General features: G+C 32.2%; 1 protein-coding gene across 12 annotated transcripts in view; it reads left to right on the top strand.

Annotated features, from left to right (window-relative positions):
• ADGRL3 (adhesion G protein-coupled receptor L3) overlaps positions 1 to 16105 on the top strand; it is an 861986-nt gene that overhangs the window by 807375 nt on the left and 38506 nt on the right. For 7 of the 12 annotated variants that reach the window (XM_067035741.1, XM_067035734.1, XM_067035739.1 and 4 more), the window contains 2 exons: positions 7569 to 7737; positions 15568 to 15693. In XM_067035741.1, coding sequence (XP_066891842.1) covers positions 7569 to 7737; positions 15568 to 15693 — 295 coding nt within the window. Of the gene's footprint in view, positions 1 to 4994; positions 5022 to 7568; positions 7738 to 15567; positions 15694 to 16105 lie in introns of all 12 variants that reach the window. The other 5 variants (XM_067035740.1, XM_067035736.1, XM_067035742.1 and 2 more) reach the window with 1 other exon arrangement.

The raw sequence follows: 16105 nt of genomic DNA, 5'->3' as shown, positions 1-16105 counted from the left end.
AATATTTTGAAAGGGTTTTTAATATGTTTGATAGTGAGTGATTTAAACATAAGACCATGATGAAACATTGCTTATATTTTACTCAAAAATGTTGAATCACATTCTAAATGACATTTCCTTTTAATCTTCCTATACTGGTTGAAAAAAAGAGAATTGAATGATGTAATTCTAGGATGTTAGATTCCCACTAATATAAAGTTCATTTGAAAGAAATATAAAGCTGTCAAGATTTCTATCATAAATGTTACTGATTGAGCGTTTTCAATACAGTGAGGTATAAACATTGATATGTTTAGATTTTCTCTGATCACTACTCTTCTAGCTATGCTATCTCAAATATCCCTTAACCAACCTGGTAACAGATATCTTAATGCCACCTTAGACAGATCTTGATGCTTTGCCAGTCCATTCTGGTTATTAAATGTCTGACCAATTTAAAAATTAAATAACATCCCATTTAAAACATTCTTCTTTCATTGCCTGTTAAGATTTGTGGCTGGGGGATTCGTATAAGTAAAGGTGTTTTTTTCCTTCCTCTTTGCACTATTTTATGTATTCTATGAACATTGCAATCTTAAAGGCCATGTCTTTACTCTTCCAGTTTTAAAGATTGGGGACACATATACACTATTGATACTATGTATCAAATAGATAACTAATGAGAACATACTGTATAGCACAGGGATCTCTACTCAATGCTCTGTGGTGACCTAAATGGGAAGAAAATCCAAAAAAGAGGAGATTATGTATATGTATAGCTGATTCACTTTGCTGTACAGTAGAAACTAACACAACATTGTAAAGTCACTATACTCCAATAAAAATTAATTAAAACTAAATAAATAAAGACTGGGGACCCCTGGATTTGGTAGTATGACAAAGCAGTGTCTCATAGATCACTTCTAAATGAAGTCTGTTAGCTTGGGTTGCTAGAATATGGGTAACTGAATCCTCTTTATCCTCAGTTTGAGAGCCTCATTATCGATGAGGGGCAACTGGGAAAGCCCACTCAACATACAGATACATAAGTATTTATTACTTTTTTTTTTCTTCAATGAAAAGTGAAGAATACTTTCATTTTGAGAAACTTACTCATATTACCTTTATCATTCCTACAGTAACCCAAACCAAATCCAAGGGGAAAAATCTTTATTCATTTGATATAATTAGTTTTATGTCAGGGAAAGTAAATTCAGCTGCATACTGAACCTGGAAATACTGGAGCGCTAACCAGAATGTATATATACATCATGATTGCACTGCTTCTTGCTGTTAAATATACAGTTCACTCACCAACACCAATTAGCTAATTCCACAATTCCAGAGGATCCCAGAATGTATTAGTCTTGAAGTTGATGAGATCAACAATTCTGCCTAAAGGCATTCATTTTCCTTTACCTGTTGTGATTTATCAATGACCAGATCTTTTGGCTTGGGGATTAAATTCTCAAATATGGCTCTCATGACTCCATCTTTCTTCACACCAAACCTTACCCATGCCACTATTTTTAAAAATTCTGTACTATTTTGTATAATAAAAGGGAAAGTTTAAAACTATTTTTAAAATTAATGTTCTTTATATCTTGAATTTTATGTAATATTTCCTTCAAAAATTTTGTCAAAAAACATAATACTTTGAACTGTTAAAGTCAGAGAAAGAATATCCTATAACTAATCTGATTGATTCATATTGTTTCTGTCCATTTATCATCTGTCTACACTGATATACTATATTATGAGTGTTTATATCATAGCATTAATTTATAAATTAATGTTTTGGTTAAGAAATCTATCCTCTTGAAGATATATTTTTTGCTAAGTTTCTATGGGACTAGATTTTAATGTTCTTTGGAATTGTAGAATATATAAGCATATGCATAATTATTATCAGTCTATGCAGAGGCCCCTAACAATTCTGATCTTGATTCTAATGATCACTTTTAAAGATAATTTTATGACATTAATGTTTTAAATAAAGCTTTCAAATTTAGATGTAAGAATAAAATGATAAAATGTCTGATAAAAGAAAAGTGGATATGCTACTGTGCCTTGAAAATTGTTTGTACAATATGTTTCACTTCATTTTCAGTGTCACCATTTATAAATTCTAAGATAACCTGTAAGTTCCTATTAATGTCTGCCAAGAGCATCTTAAGCCTTTGTGTCCATATTTTCATAAAACCTTAAAATAATTGCAGTAAAATTGTTTTAGTCCTACACCTTGGAATGAAGTTTTGTTTCAATGGACTTTCACTGGTAAATCAAAATGAAAATTATTCAGCTTTAGAAACTAGTTACGTAGATATGTTTTTTAGAATAAAAAAATGAATCTATAGCATACAGCTTTAGCACCATAACTGGTGGCAACATTATCATCAATTTAATTTAGATTTGATGGAGAGACATTCTAAAACTAGATACTCTAAGCCAATAGAATATCTGACAAAATGATGGAAGGCACTGAAATATTATAGATAATCTTTAGTGATCTTTAGATTTTGAACCATTGTATATTATTCATGTCATCCTGGAAGTAAAATTAATGAATAGTTCTTTTCCATTAGCATGAATTTCTATACTGAATATGAACTAGGGATTCTTATAGCTAAAAGATACAAATTAAATGCTTTAGCAATTATTGCATAGGCTAAGACACTATAAAAATTACTCTAAATTATAGTTGCTTAAACTTATATGGGTCTAGAATAAGTGGTCTAAATCTAATACAGTGGCTCCACATCAATAAACACCTTTTTTTCTAGGTCTGTCACTTTCTCCTAGCAAAAGAGAAGGGGAAAAAATGGTCAGAGGAAGGCCAATTCCAATCCTTTAATTGGCAAGACCCAGAAATGTCACAGTTCACTTCTGTTCACATTTCTGTGGACACTACTTAAATACATAGCTATAGCTAACTCTAAGTAAAGCTGGAATTGCTGTCTTTGTTATTGAGTAGAGCAAGCGGCTGATCCCCACAATTACCAACAAAAACTGCTGAATTGCACCCTGATATCTCTCTTTAGTGGTTCTCATTAAAGGCAAACATCTCACTCCAGCAATTACAGTGCAAGTTCTGTATTTTATTTTTTGAAACATTTGGATAGCTTAATAAAATTTTGTAGAGTAGTTTTGCATGTTTTCCTACATGCTAACGTCTGAAACTTTCTTTACTTAAATTAACATTGTACTATACAGATTAAGATACAGTCATTCCAATCATGAACTTGGCATCACAGATGGAATATATTGATGCAATGGGAATGCATATAATGGAATAAATATCATGTTATTAAGTTCTGTAACTTTTCAATGTTAGTAGAAATACAGGATTTTCTTTTTTGGCACAGTTTACAGCTGTTAAATATGATCAATTCTTAGAAATTCTTCTCTCTTTATCTTTTCACATACCCATGACTTTATTTACATTTCTCTTGGAATTTCATTTCCTGGCTTAAAACTCTCTCTAGTCCAGCACTGTCCAATTGAACTTTCTGTGAAGACAGAAATGTTCTAGAACTACACTGTCCAATATGGCAGCTACTGAAGCTTTTAAGTACTTGTAATGTAACTAATGTGATTAAGGAACTGAATTTTAAACTTTTATCTCATTTTAATGAATTTAATTTAAACAAACCCATGTGGCCAGTAACTCCATATCAGACAGCATGGTTAGTCACTCCCTGCTCCATCTACAAACTTATTTCTGCCACATCTGTTTTACAGCATAATATTACTCCTGAAACATCCTCAAATGAATTTAACTATTCAACATTTATTATTTGGTGTTTTATTCTTTGGGTAAGAAATTGTGTATTTTCATTGTGAAAATAGTCTAATAATAACTATGTGATATTTATCAAACACAATATGTCAGACACTGTTCTGAGCACTCGATACACAGTATATCATTTCATTATCACAAGAAAATTACCACTATTTTATAGATGTATAAAGTGATACAACCACAAGCTAATTAATTTTTGCCTAAGATCAAATAGCTAGTAAGTGAATAAGTTAGCATGTAAACCTCAGGCAAACTGGCTTCAAAGCCCAGGCTCTCACTCTATTCTTTACCCTTTCATCACCCTGGAGAGTAAGGTTTTTATCAGTGGTTCTCTTTGTTCAAGATGCATCACAGTTGGGGCCTTTCTAAGAGCTTTACTTGTGTATGCATAATATCAGAAACTATTGCCTCTTGCAAGAGGTAAGAGAAAAGAGGACACAGTTTTGTGTTTCTTTTCTGTCCTATCACAATTCACTGAGCAGCAACTATGTTTGTAAAAAAATATCCAAAATATCCCCTAACTATTCTTTACTAATTTGGCACTTGGATCTCATTTTATCAGGATGATACTAAATAGATTAGTATATATAAGTGATAATGAACAGGTGCCATCTGTTTGCTCTTATTACTACAAAAGATTATTCAAAATTTTTTCTCAGTGCACTATCAGAAAGAATGTTAAAGTAGTTGGGTTGATTATTTTTAAAGAGCTTTAATGTTCAGATTTAACTCAGGTCAATCATCTGCAAGTTAAAATTACTCAGAAGTGTACTGCCCATAATTAAGTAATCTTACCTACTAATATTACACAATAAGAAGACCTTTAGGTGACATGAAATCTGTCATTTTAAGTATGCCCCCAAGCCTTTTCCAGATTGCTCATAAGACTTCTCATTCTCTAGAGAAATGTGATCTCTTAGAAATAAATGTCTATGTCAAGTCACAAGTAATATGAGCATATGATGAAAAAATGGAATTTTTTAGTCCCATAAGGGATATTGCAGTATTGTAAAATTGATTTTATTCCTCGTTATTTAAGTTCTCATGGTCATTTTAGCATTTACCTTTTAGATATAAAGGGAAGTTTATGGTGCCTTTTAGGAAGGTGGGGGACAGAGGCCTTTGGGGACCAGGAGAATATTTTTCATATGAAATTCTTTGTCATAAAATGCTAATGTTGGTGTTCTTGTCTTTATGTCTATGCATTCTTTAGCTATGAGGATAACAGACCCTTCATCAAGTAAGAATGACCTGAATGGCTGATAAATTCCATTTATCAGTGTGGTCCCATGAACCAGCTGTCAGATCAGTACTGAAAAATCATTAGAGCTTCTGTCATTCACATTGAGGCAGAAGAGCAAACTGTGCAGGAAAATAATCAGGCATACAACTTTTATGCAGAATAAATATGCTGCAGGTGTATTGCCAGAAAAATTCTGCTTCACCTCTTTTAATGATATCACCTGAATTTAGTACCACAGTAATAGCAACTTAATGTGGTACAGACTTGTTTTGCTTTTAATAGATTTCTTCTTTCATTTCAGTGTGCTCCTCTGTGTTGCATATGTCCTCATTTCTGTTGTTTGTTTGGACATCTTTCATCTAAAATTATTTTGTGATTTAGTGTTATATCTTCAAATGATCTCAGGGGTATGAAACTACCCAACTGCAAATGAAACTAATGAATTTTTAGGTTAAATATCCAAAAGAGGGGAAAATACCTCCTTCAAAAATTAAACTTTACATATGAAAAATTGTCTCTTTCAAATTCGATACATCACTTGATTGTTGATCCAATTGTTTATGAACGTATCTTTTAAATTTCTAAAACAAAGCTACAAGTCTGTACTAATCTATAAGCATAAACACAAATGCTAATATTTGGGCTTTTATTCCTTTGTACATTTAAAAATTACTTGTCCTGTAATTAAGATTGGCAACCTTTGGGTGACCTTGCTGTAGACTTTCAGTTTGTTCTTCTGGTGAAGAGTCCTTTGTTTTCATTTTCTCCAATACCATTTCACTAACTTCTTCATGCTCTTGCTTATATTTTTCTTTTGAAACTGGGCTCATCACTCTTTTATATCATCAACACTTGGGCCCATCATGTGTTTTCTAGTGGATAATAGCTGGCTTGAGTATTTTATCCTATCATTTTATTTCTAAATCTGAATAGCAATTTTGACTTAATGGTGACTCTTCCCATTTTTCCTTATTCCAATACCTGTAAACAAATAACAGCTTTACCTTGAAAGTTCCCATACTTCTGAATCTGCTTGTAAAATAAGATATTAATATCTAAGATGTTTTCTAATTTGTATAAGCAAACATGCCACATACAATGGCAAGCTTCCTTTAGGAATTCTTTATTCAAGAGTATTAAAGTTTTAAATTATGCACATTAAATTTAGTGGATGTTTACATCTGAAATGTAGTGGCTGATGGTTGTAGAAGGAAAATGGTAAATATTTGAGATTAATTTTAATAAGACTTTAATAACATTTGACTACTTTGGGACATATCTTTCTTAAGACGTAGTTCTCTCTGAAAAATTTATTAAAGCCAGCTTCAGATTATAGTAAGCATATGTGATTTTCCCTCTTCATTTTGCAAAGTTTCAATCCCCATATTTATTCCTTAGACAATGTAAGTAGCAGATAGTAGTCTGCTAAAAGTAAATATTAGATTACCATGTTCAGGAAGGTATACTGGGAAAGGAAAAGGTGGGCTCATAAGAGTATAGAGATCTAGACTGTTTTGGTCCTATTCTACACACTTAGAGAGAAGTTGAGAAGATTCCATTTTCAATTATTGGATACCCGTCTATTGGAAAGATTCATTTTATTTTGATAGTAAATACATATTACATAACTACAAATATATGGACTTTTGTCATCCATTTATTACAATTGTGAATGGCAGCTTGGAGGAAACTAAGGGAATGGAGTGAGAGTGAGAATTTGTCTTCCATTCTGGACTACTTTATTCATCCCTCTCCATCCCATTCTCAGCTTCATTTTCTCCCACGGGTTTGCAGACACTTCAAAGACATGAAGGTGTCCTGAGCTATTGGGCTTCTTTTCAACAAAGCTGCCAATTGCCCGATTTCCAAAGTCTAGTCCAATGTAACCCAAGACACAGCAATCCAAAGGCTGAAAGAGTAGATGGTGATCTAGAGGGGAACTGTTTTTTCCCATCTACTGTATCTCACACTTGTTCTACTTAACTATAGAATCAGACAAATAGAAGTTTAAAATTTTATACAATCTTCCATATACTGGTTCCTTCTGTTTTTGTCTGTAAACACTAAATTTTTTATGGAAAAAGAGGAAATTTGGAAAAATGGGGTAAAAGTGTATCAGATGAAGAGTCCAATCAAACAAATGTTTGATTAATGGAAAGAGTCCAATCAAACAAATGTTATCATACCAATGAGACCAGTGGAGACTAACATAGCTTTACAGACTCTTCCCCCTTGCCATTCACCATAATTACATCTCCATACCATTTGCCTATGTGCTGCAAATACATGAATAATTTAATAGTACAAATCTGCTTTTGCATAAGTGAATTTCTGTGTTTATAGCATTTTCATTCATGTATATCTCCTCAAGCTTGAAAACATGTAAGTTCTCATTAAAATCTTAAAGTACTTATATCACCTGTCTTACATTTTCTGTCAATAAAACTGTAACATTTTTTTCAGTGTCAGTATTGTTGATACAATATGACTGTGTTAATTAAAGACAAATTATTTGATAACCTTAATTTTCTCTTCTCTCTGCAGGTCATGGGTTATAGGTGCAATAGCTCTTCTCTGCCTATTAGGATTGACCTGGGCCTTTGGACTCATGTATATTAATGAAAGCACAGTCATCATGGCGTATCTCTTCACCATTTTCAATTCCCTACAGGGAATGTTTATATTCATTTTCCATTGTGTCCTACAAAAGAAGGTAAGCTAGAATTCTCTGTTCAAGAATAAATGGCATACATTCTATGACAGCAAATTACCCATAACATAAATCATTCTTGATGTGTTTGTCTCTAAGAAATAAATATATTACTTAATTGATTTCATTTTTATAATAGTAAAGACAAAACAGACATAAAATGAAAGCATAAAAGTTGGCAAATGTGCTTAACAGCAAAAAAACAGAATCAAAATATTTTGATTTGGAAAATGTACAAAAATTATATTCTTATAGATTTGACCTTATAGTCTTTAATATTTTTATTGGCAGACACATGGAATTTGTATATTAGGGAGTAGATTTTCTAAGATGTTATGGAGGCATGGGATATATGTATATATATGTACATATATGGCATGGCATAGGAAATATATTTTTCTGGTTTTTTTTAAAACTAATTTGTATTGATATATTCTAGAAAATATAATTATCTAAACATTTTATGATAAAAACATTTATTTTTTAAATGAATGGTGGAAACAGTAAAGATCTGTATTTCTTTAAAAGCATCTTTTATAAAATCTATGATTTTGATGATTAGAATGCAATATTTAATTTTTATATTGGTCTATTTTTATGATTTTTCACATCTATAAGGACCAAAGTATTCATTTTCAAAGTTAATTTTAGCAACTAAATACTTACATTGCTTTTTTTTTTTTTTAATCTCAAGATTGATTTTCTCATCCTACACTGTTTAACTCTATTGTAAATGTGGTCTTTGTAGTTCTGACCATATAGACCCCTGATCCAAGACTGGGTCCGAATCCTAGCTCCTCTACTTAAAGGCTTATGTGACTTTGGGTCATTTAATTAACCTTTATATGCCCCAGTTTCCTCATGTATAAAATGGAGGTAATGAAAATAATTATGAGATATTGAGAGGTGGCTCTGAAAATGAAATGGGAAGAAGTGAAATTTTTTTTCTAAGAAAGAAACTATAAGACCTAAAATTGTTTTTGGAAAATAAAGAGTAAAGATATCCACCTCTACGATTTTTGGCTTGAGAGACTAAGGGAACCTCAAATAAAAGTTGAGAAAGGTGTCCACTTGTCGAGATGCATCCAGTTTTATCCTGTTTCTGTTTTATGTGGTGGTAGGTATTAAAAATGTGTTGGCATGATCTTAAATACAGGCTAGAATAGTATTGATGACTCAGACCTGTAAATGTAAGTTACAGAAAAGAGTTTATGATGTTAGAATGGATGGATTCTAATCTAATGGATTAGAATTAACTTAGAAAAGAGGTTGTGTTGGAACGGATGAAATCTTCCCAAATACTTAGTGTACACACACCCCATATTGTATCACTTAACCTAATAACGTTTTTTTTAACTCATTGCCCAATTGATGAGGGTGCCTCATGGAGGGACACAGGCCAGTGAAAGCTCAGCCAACCTCACTGTTCGATTTCCACAGCCACCTTGGGTGTTGACATCTAGCAGATAGTCTGAGAAAGAGAGAGAGGATCTTGTATAAAAAGTCTGGAAGTGGTTCACATCACTTCTACTCACCTTCCATCAGATAGGACACTATCAATAGTACCAACTAAACTGCAAGGAAAACTGGGAAACATACTCTACTTTTTGTACCCCAGGAAGATGAGGAATTGGGTATTACAAACAGCTAACAGTCTACCGGACTTGATGATTATGAAGAGTAGGAGACATGAGTAATGAGTAAGAATAGAAATGGAAGGAAGAAAGTGTTTGAGGAGAAGAATGAGAAGATAATACCTAAATGAAAGATAAGGGGGAAATGTCCAGAAGTAGACACTGGTCAGTATTATAAAACACTTCAGAGAAATCAGAAAGACTAAGAACTTGGAAGGATTTCTAGATTTTGGTAGAAAAAAGCTGTAAGTGATTGTCAAGAGCAATATGTAGAATGATGGGTTCAAAATCAGGAGATTAAGGGAAAGGGTGGCATTTTTCCATATAAATAAGGGAATATTGGGCCATCATATTTAGTTATACTAACATCTTCAAATATAGGGAACCAGCTTTATCAATTATTTTATGTATTAGCTGGAAATTGGACTAACACATTTTTAAATTTTAATGTGTATATTGAAGTTTTCTACAGAAGAGAAAAATTTTTGTGCTTTGTGCATGAATGATTTTGATTGTAATTATTTTTTATTAGCCAGTACCTATTAGTTTTCCCAATTATTATTTTTATTGTATTACAAATACATGTCAATGTTTTGATGTCCAGGTAGAGATACCAGACCTCAGGATCCCAAAACAAGCCTAGAATTTTTAGTATATCGAACATATTTAACAGAAGTGAAATTTTAAAAATATATGTCATCAAGCTCAATTTTGTGATTCATTAGAATAGAGTTCAGCAAACCACAGCTTGTGGGCCAGATTTGTCCAGCTGCTTTTAATTTTTACAGTCAGTCAGCCAAGAATGGTTTTTACATTTTTAAATGGATACATTTAAAATTTAAAATAAGTACACACACAGCATTGTTGGTTTTGCCTCTTGGTTCACAAAGCCTGAAATAATTGACTGTCTGGCCCTTCATGAAAAAACGTGCCAGGCCCTGATTCAGAAGCTTATTTTTATGATTTATAATAACTAGTAATAAGCATATTTTCTTTCATGCATTCTGTGTTTTGAATTTTTTGATTTTGGTGGCATTTTTATTGGGTGTCAAGAACATGGCCCAACATCAGAGAATATGAACATCGAATTATCATTCACCGTTTTTTTTTGCCTACAGAAAATCCAGATACTTCTTTTTGAAATTGCAGAAACAGTCTTAGGAGATTATTCTTTTATTCCTTTTTTAAAAATTGAGGTATAATTGAGATATAACATTGTGTAAGTTTAAGGTATACAATGTATTGATTTGATACACTTATGTATTGTGAAATAATTACCACCATTGTGTTAATAGCTAATACCTCTATCATCTAACATCTTTTCTTTTTTGTGGTGAGAACACTTAAGATCTCCTCTCTTAGCAACTTTCAACTCTATACTACCGTACTGTTAACTAGAATCATCATCATGTACCTTAGATTTCTAGAACTTATTCATCTTATGGCTAGAAGTTTGTACCCTTTGACGAACATTTCCCCATTTCCACATAGCCAACCTCTGGTATTCTGTTTCTATGAGTTTGGCTTTTTTAGATTCCACATATAAGTGATACCATACAGGATACATCTTTCTCTGTCTGACTTACTTCACTTAGCATAATGCTTTCAAGGTCCATCCAACATTGTTGCAAATGGCAGGATTTCCTTCTTTCTTATGGCTGAATAATATTCCTAGATATATGTAACACATCTTTTTTATCCATTCATTCACTGATGGACACTTAGGTTTCTTCCATATCTTGGCTGTTGTGAATAGTGCTGCAATGAATATGGGAGTGCAGATATCTCTTCAAGATCCTGATTTCATTTCCTTTGGATATATACCCAGAAGTGGGATTGCTGAATCATATGGTAGTTCTACTTTCAATTTTATGAGGAACCTCCATACTGTTTTCCTTAATGGCTGTACTTATTTACATTCCTACCAACAGTGCACAAGGGCTCTCTTTTCTCCATATCCTCACCAATACTTATCTCTTGTCTTCTTGATGCTAGCCATTCTAACAGATGTGAAGAGATATCTCATTGTGATTTTATTTGCATTTTTCTAATTACTTATGTTGAGCATCTTTTCATGTTAGCCATTTGTATGTCTTCTTAGGTAAAAAACATCTATTCATTTCTTTTGTCCACTTTTAAATTGGATTGTTTGGTTTTTTGCTTCTGAGTTGTATGAATTCTTTATATATTTTTGGTATTAACCCCTTTTCAGATATATGATTTGCAAATATTTCATTCCATCCTGTAGATTGCCAATAAATTCTGTTGTTTCTTTTGCTGTGTAGAAGCTTTTTAGTTTAATGTAATACAACTTACTACTTTTGCTTTTGTTGCTTGTGCTTTCGATGTCATATCCAAAAAATTATTGTCAAGACCAATGTCCAGGAGTTTTCCCATTTTCTTCTAGGAGTTTTGTGGTTTCAGGTCTCATGTTTAATTCTTTAATCCATTTTGAGTTAAATGTTGTGGGTGGTATAAGATAGGGGTTCAATTTCATTCTTCTGTGAGTGGTTAACCAGTTTTCCTAATACCATTTATTAAAGAGATTGTCTTTTCCGCATTAATTATTTATGGCTCCCTTGTCAGATATTAGTTGACCATACATGCAAGGGTTTATTTCTGGGCTCTCCATCTGTTCCACTGTCTATGTGTCTATTATGCCAATACCATACTGCTTTGACTACTCTAGCTTTATAGTATAGTGTGAAATCAGGAAACATGAAACCTCCATCTTTGTTCTTTCTCAGGATTGCTTTGGCTGTTTGAGGTCTTTGGTGGTTCTGTACAAATTTTAGGATTGTTTTTCCTATATCTGTGAAGAATATCATTGAAATTTTTTCAAGAGATTGCATTGAATCTATAGACAGTATTGGCTCTTGTGGACATTTAACAATCATATTTCCTATAGGAGGTTTTTCTTAAGCCATCTGACTGAATTTCAATAATATGCCCATCTAATGTAGTTGATCTTATGTTTGATTAGGGAAATATGAATTATTCCATTTTTGAATTATTTGTTTTATAGGATTATTTGTTGATTGATTCAACTCATTAATAAAAATCAAACTTTGAGTTTTCAGTCCTTTTCTGAGTGTGGGTTGTATGATTGTGTCACCAGTATCTCCACTGGGCGACATTAAACTTATCAATTTTTCTTTTGTTGTGTACTCAATTATGTGATACATCTCAGAGGTTTCATAATTATTTTATTTCTGATCAGAGAGTATAAAAGAAATATTCCATTTGTCAGGTGTATTTTCTTTCCCATCTTTATATATCCTAGAACAACCTCATGTTGAAATAATAAGATACCATATCTGATTGGGATAAGATGGAGTATCATGTGAAATAGTGGATTAGCATATGCAAATAATTGATCAGTCAAATAAATTTTATTGTAATCTAAAGAGAAATATCTCATGGACATGGTCTATGTTATTTTGAATTCTTCTTTTTAAAACACATGCTTACCACTTCAAATCTCATCATAGAAAAATAAAGTCCATAATGATTCAGCAAGTAATATAGCTAAATATGGGACTGGCATCTCTAGATATCTTGATTTACTGGTTGTTAATATAATCAGTTCAGAACATTTAACCTTTGTTGGTAAATGTAAATAGTCCATGATGAATTCCTGTGTCTTATACAATATTGCTGCCTTTGTAAGTAACAGGAATGGAACTGGTTCCTTTCCTCTCCCTTTCCCCCAAAATATTTGTTTAGATTTAAGTCACTTCATTACAGAACACTTCCTCTTCTAAGAAGAAAAATCTTACTTGTTGAGTACATTAGGAAAAACAAAATGGGATGTAGGTTATGGTGAAAGTTTAGGTTTTGGGAAATGCTTCATAAATTCAGTACAAATTACTAAACTGTAATTGATAGTGCTTACCTTTGGGTGGAGATTATTTTAAGTTTCCTCAAATTCTAATTAAATGTTGGTCCTTATTTTCTCCAGAGACAGAGGAGGAGATAATCTAATAGATTACTTTAATAATATATAATGCCTTGTGTTGGTCTTATATCAATATTAGAAATGTGGCATCTTAGTAAGAGCTTTCTGATCATAAAGCACCCATAAGATTTGGATTTTTTTCACATAAGACACATCACTTAACTTTTTCAGTCTTTCAGTTTACTTTCATTGCTTAACCTTTTCAGTGTTCTTATCTGTAAAATTTAGGTAATAATTATTTCCCAGAATCATTTTGAGGGAGGAGCTTAGCATAGTTCCTAGCAAATAGTGATTAAAAAGTAGAAGCTTCTTCATCTCACCCTCCCAAAACTCACACATGTCTTAGACACACACAGGTGGGCACAAACTTACTTCTTTTAAAAAATAAACAATATGAATTGGCTTGTAAATAGTGAATAAAAATAATTATTTCTAATTATTGATAAATATAGCATAGAAGAGGTTGGTTGGAAAACATTAATATAACTTAAATATATTAAATAATATGTAATTTTGACATTACAAATCAGAGAAAGGCTTCAAATCTTAGCACATCATGCCTCTCTGTTTTGTTCTCACTGAATGCCTTTTTTCTCTTATCTATCCATTCTTTCAACTTAATCTTCTAAACCAATACATTCCAACCTATCTTTTAAAGATAGCTTGAAGAAGTCCTCTTCTCTGAGAAGCCTTCCTTGGTCTGCCTACCCACTTTCTATCAGGCTCTCTTTCACCATGCTTTGATTCAGCTCACTTTGTATCATTGTTCCTATCACGTAATAAGGACTTAATGAATGTGAGTTCTTCAAACAAATCTGAATATAGTCAGTCTCTGATTTTGCTATATCTTTGATAGAATGAATGTTAATACATTAAGATATAATGTTTTATTTCAAATACTAAGTTTAATGTGTCATTCACACTCCTTTTTTTGTTTTTGATTCTAAAAAACACTTCTCAAAAAAGTATGTTTGTATAACTTTGTTTTAAATAATATTACATTGTCACAAATTCTGGAAACTATGAACTCATGTGAAATCAATAAAGTGCTAAGAATAACGTATATACAGTATTATTTCATAATGAATGTAAAATTTGTGAATATAAAACCAGTAAGTTATCCTCGAATGTGTTTTTAATTGGTGATTATTTTTCTTGATGTTGCTAGTGGAGGTGAGATTTAGAAAGTTACTGTTTATTTTTGTATGTCTTGTTTGATTAAATAGGCAGTAATAAAAATTTTTAAATAAACATGATCAAAGTTTTCCCCAAAATTGTTGATATATTTTCCTGTTTGAAAATATCAGCTAAAAAATGCTTATCTCCTTTTATCCTGTGATTTTTATACTACAGCCAGGATTCATAATGTAATCACAGTGCTATACAGAAAAGCAGTCATATTTCTCTGTAATTATTGAATAGAACTATTTTGAAGGAATGAATTTAAAATATTTTGAGAATATTTTATAGTCTCAAGTTGCAAATTTGACCTCCTTTAAGAGAAACTTCAGAGAAATATAAAAATTTTTTAAATGCTTAGCCCAACACATTCCTTTTTTTCTGTTCTGTCTAAATATTCTCTTCTCCCTCTCCTTCTTTGTCCATTCCCTCTTCTCTCTAACTTCCTCACTACACTTCTGCCTAAAGAACAGTACAACTGTTCTAGTGAGGAAGTTAGGGAGAAGAGGGAATGGAGAAAGAGTTAGACTACTTCATATCAAATCCAAGAAGCTAAAAATAGTGTCTTGAAGAGTGTTAAGTTTTTTGTTTTTGGGGTTTTTTTTGCAGTACGCGGGGCTCTCACTGTTGTGACCTCTCCCGTTGCGGAGCTCAGGCTCAGCAGCCATGGCTCACGGTCCCAGCCACTCCATGGCATGTGGGATCCTCCCGGACCGGCGCACGAACCCACGTCCCCTGCATTGGCAGGCGGACTCTCAACCACTGTGCCACCAGGGAAGCCCCTAAGTTTTTGTTTTTTCAACTGAGACCGTATCATTAGAGAGTGATTGGACATATGTGTGTTTGCGTGTTTTAAAAGGCTCCATTTATACAAAATATCAATCTTGACAGTATGAATATTATTTTATATTGTAAAAACTGTATAAAATATATGCTGAACAGACTTTTTTATATCTGTAGGGCAAAAAAATTTTATATTAATTATCTAAAATAAAACACATACATTTATATTTCCTAGCTGAAAGGAATTACTTGCTAACAGAAGTTAATCTTTTTGGCTAGGTACGAAAAGAGTATGGGAAATGTCTGCGAACACATTGTTGTAGTGGCAAAAGTACAGAGAGCTCCATTGGCTCAGGGAAAACATCTGGTTCTCGAACTCCTGGGCGGTACTCCACAGGCTCACAGGTAAACAATATTTGTTAACTAAAATGAAATATCTCTTACCTATATTCTGTTATGAGTTGTTACCCTTTCTCAATGAGATCTATTTTCTATCCCAAGTATTTAACATATCAAATTTGTTGTTTTGTTTTAGTGTGTCTCAAATGAAAATGGTTATGACCTAAATTTAAGAAACCAAATTGCAAAAAAAGTGAAGTTTAGGGTCTAAGTTTGCATAATAATTCATGATTTCAGATTATTCCCAGTTGAATGAATATAGAAGGTAAGGAAAGGAATTTTGCATTTCACCCACAATTCTAAGAAAGTAATATTTTACATAGATATATGATTCTTGAGTTAATTACTTCTCTTAACTAGTGTAATAATTCTTTATCATATACTGTATTTACTTATTAGATGGTATGTTTAATAAAAA

Source organism: Kogia breviceps, chromosome 6, assembly GCF_026419965.1.
Source record: "Kogia breviceps isolate mKogBre1 chromosome 6, mKogBre1 haplotype 1, whole genome shotgun sequence".
Classification (NCBI taxonomy): Eukaryota; Metazoa; Chordata; class Mammalia; order Artiodactyla; family Physeteridae; genus Kogia; species Kogia breviceps.
This window is presented reverse-complemented; position numbering and strand designations above follow the sequence as displayed.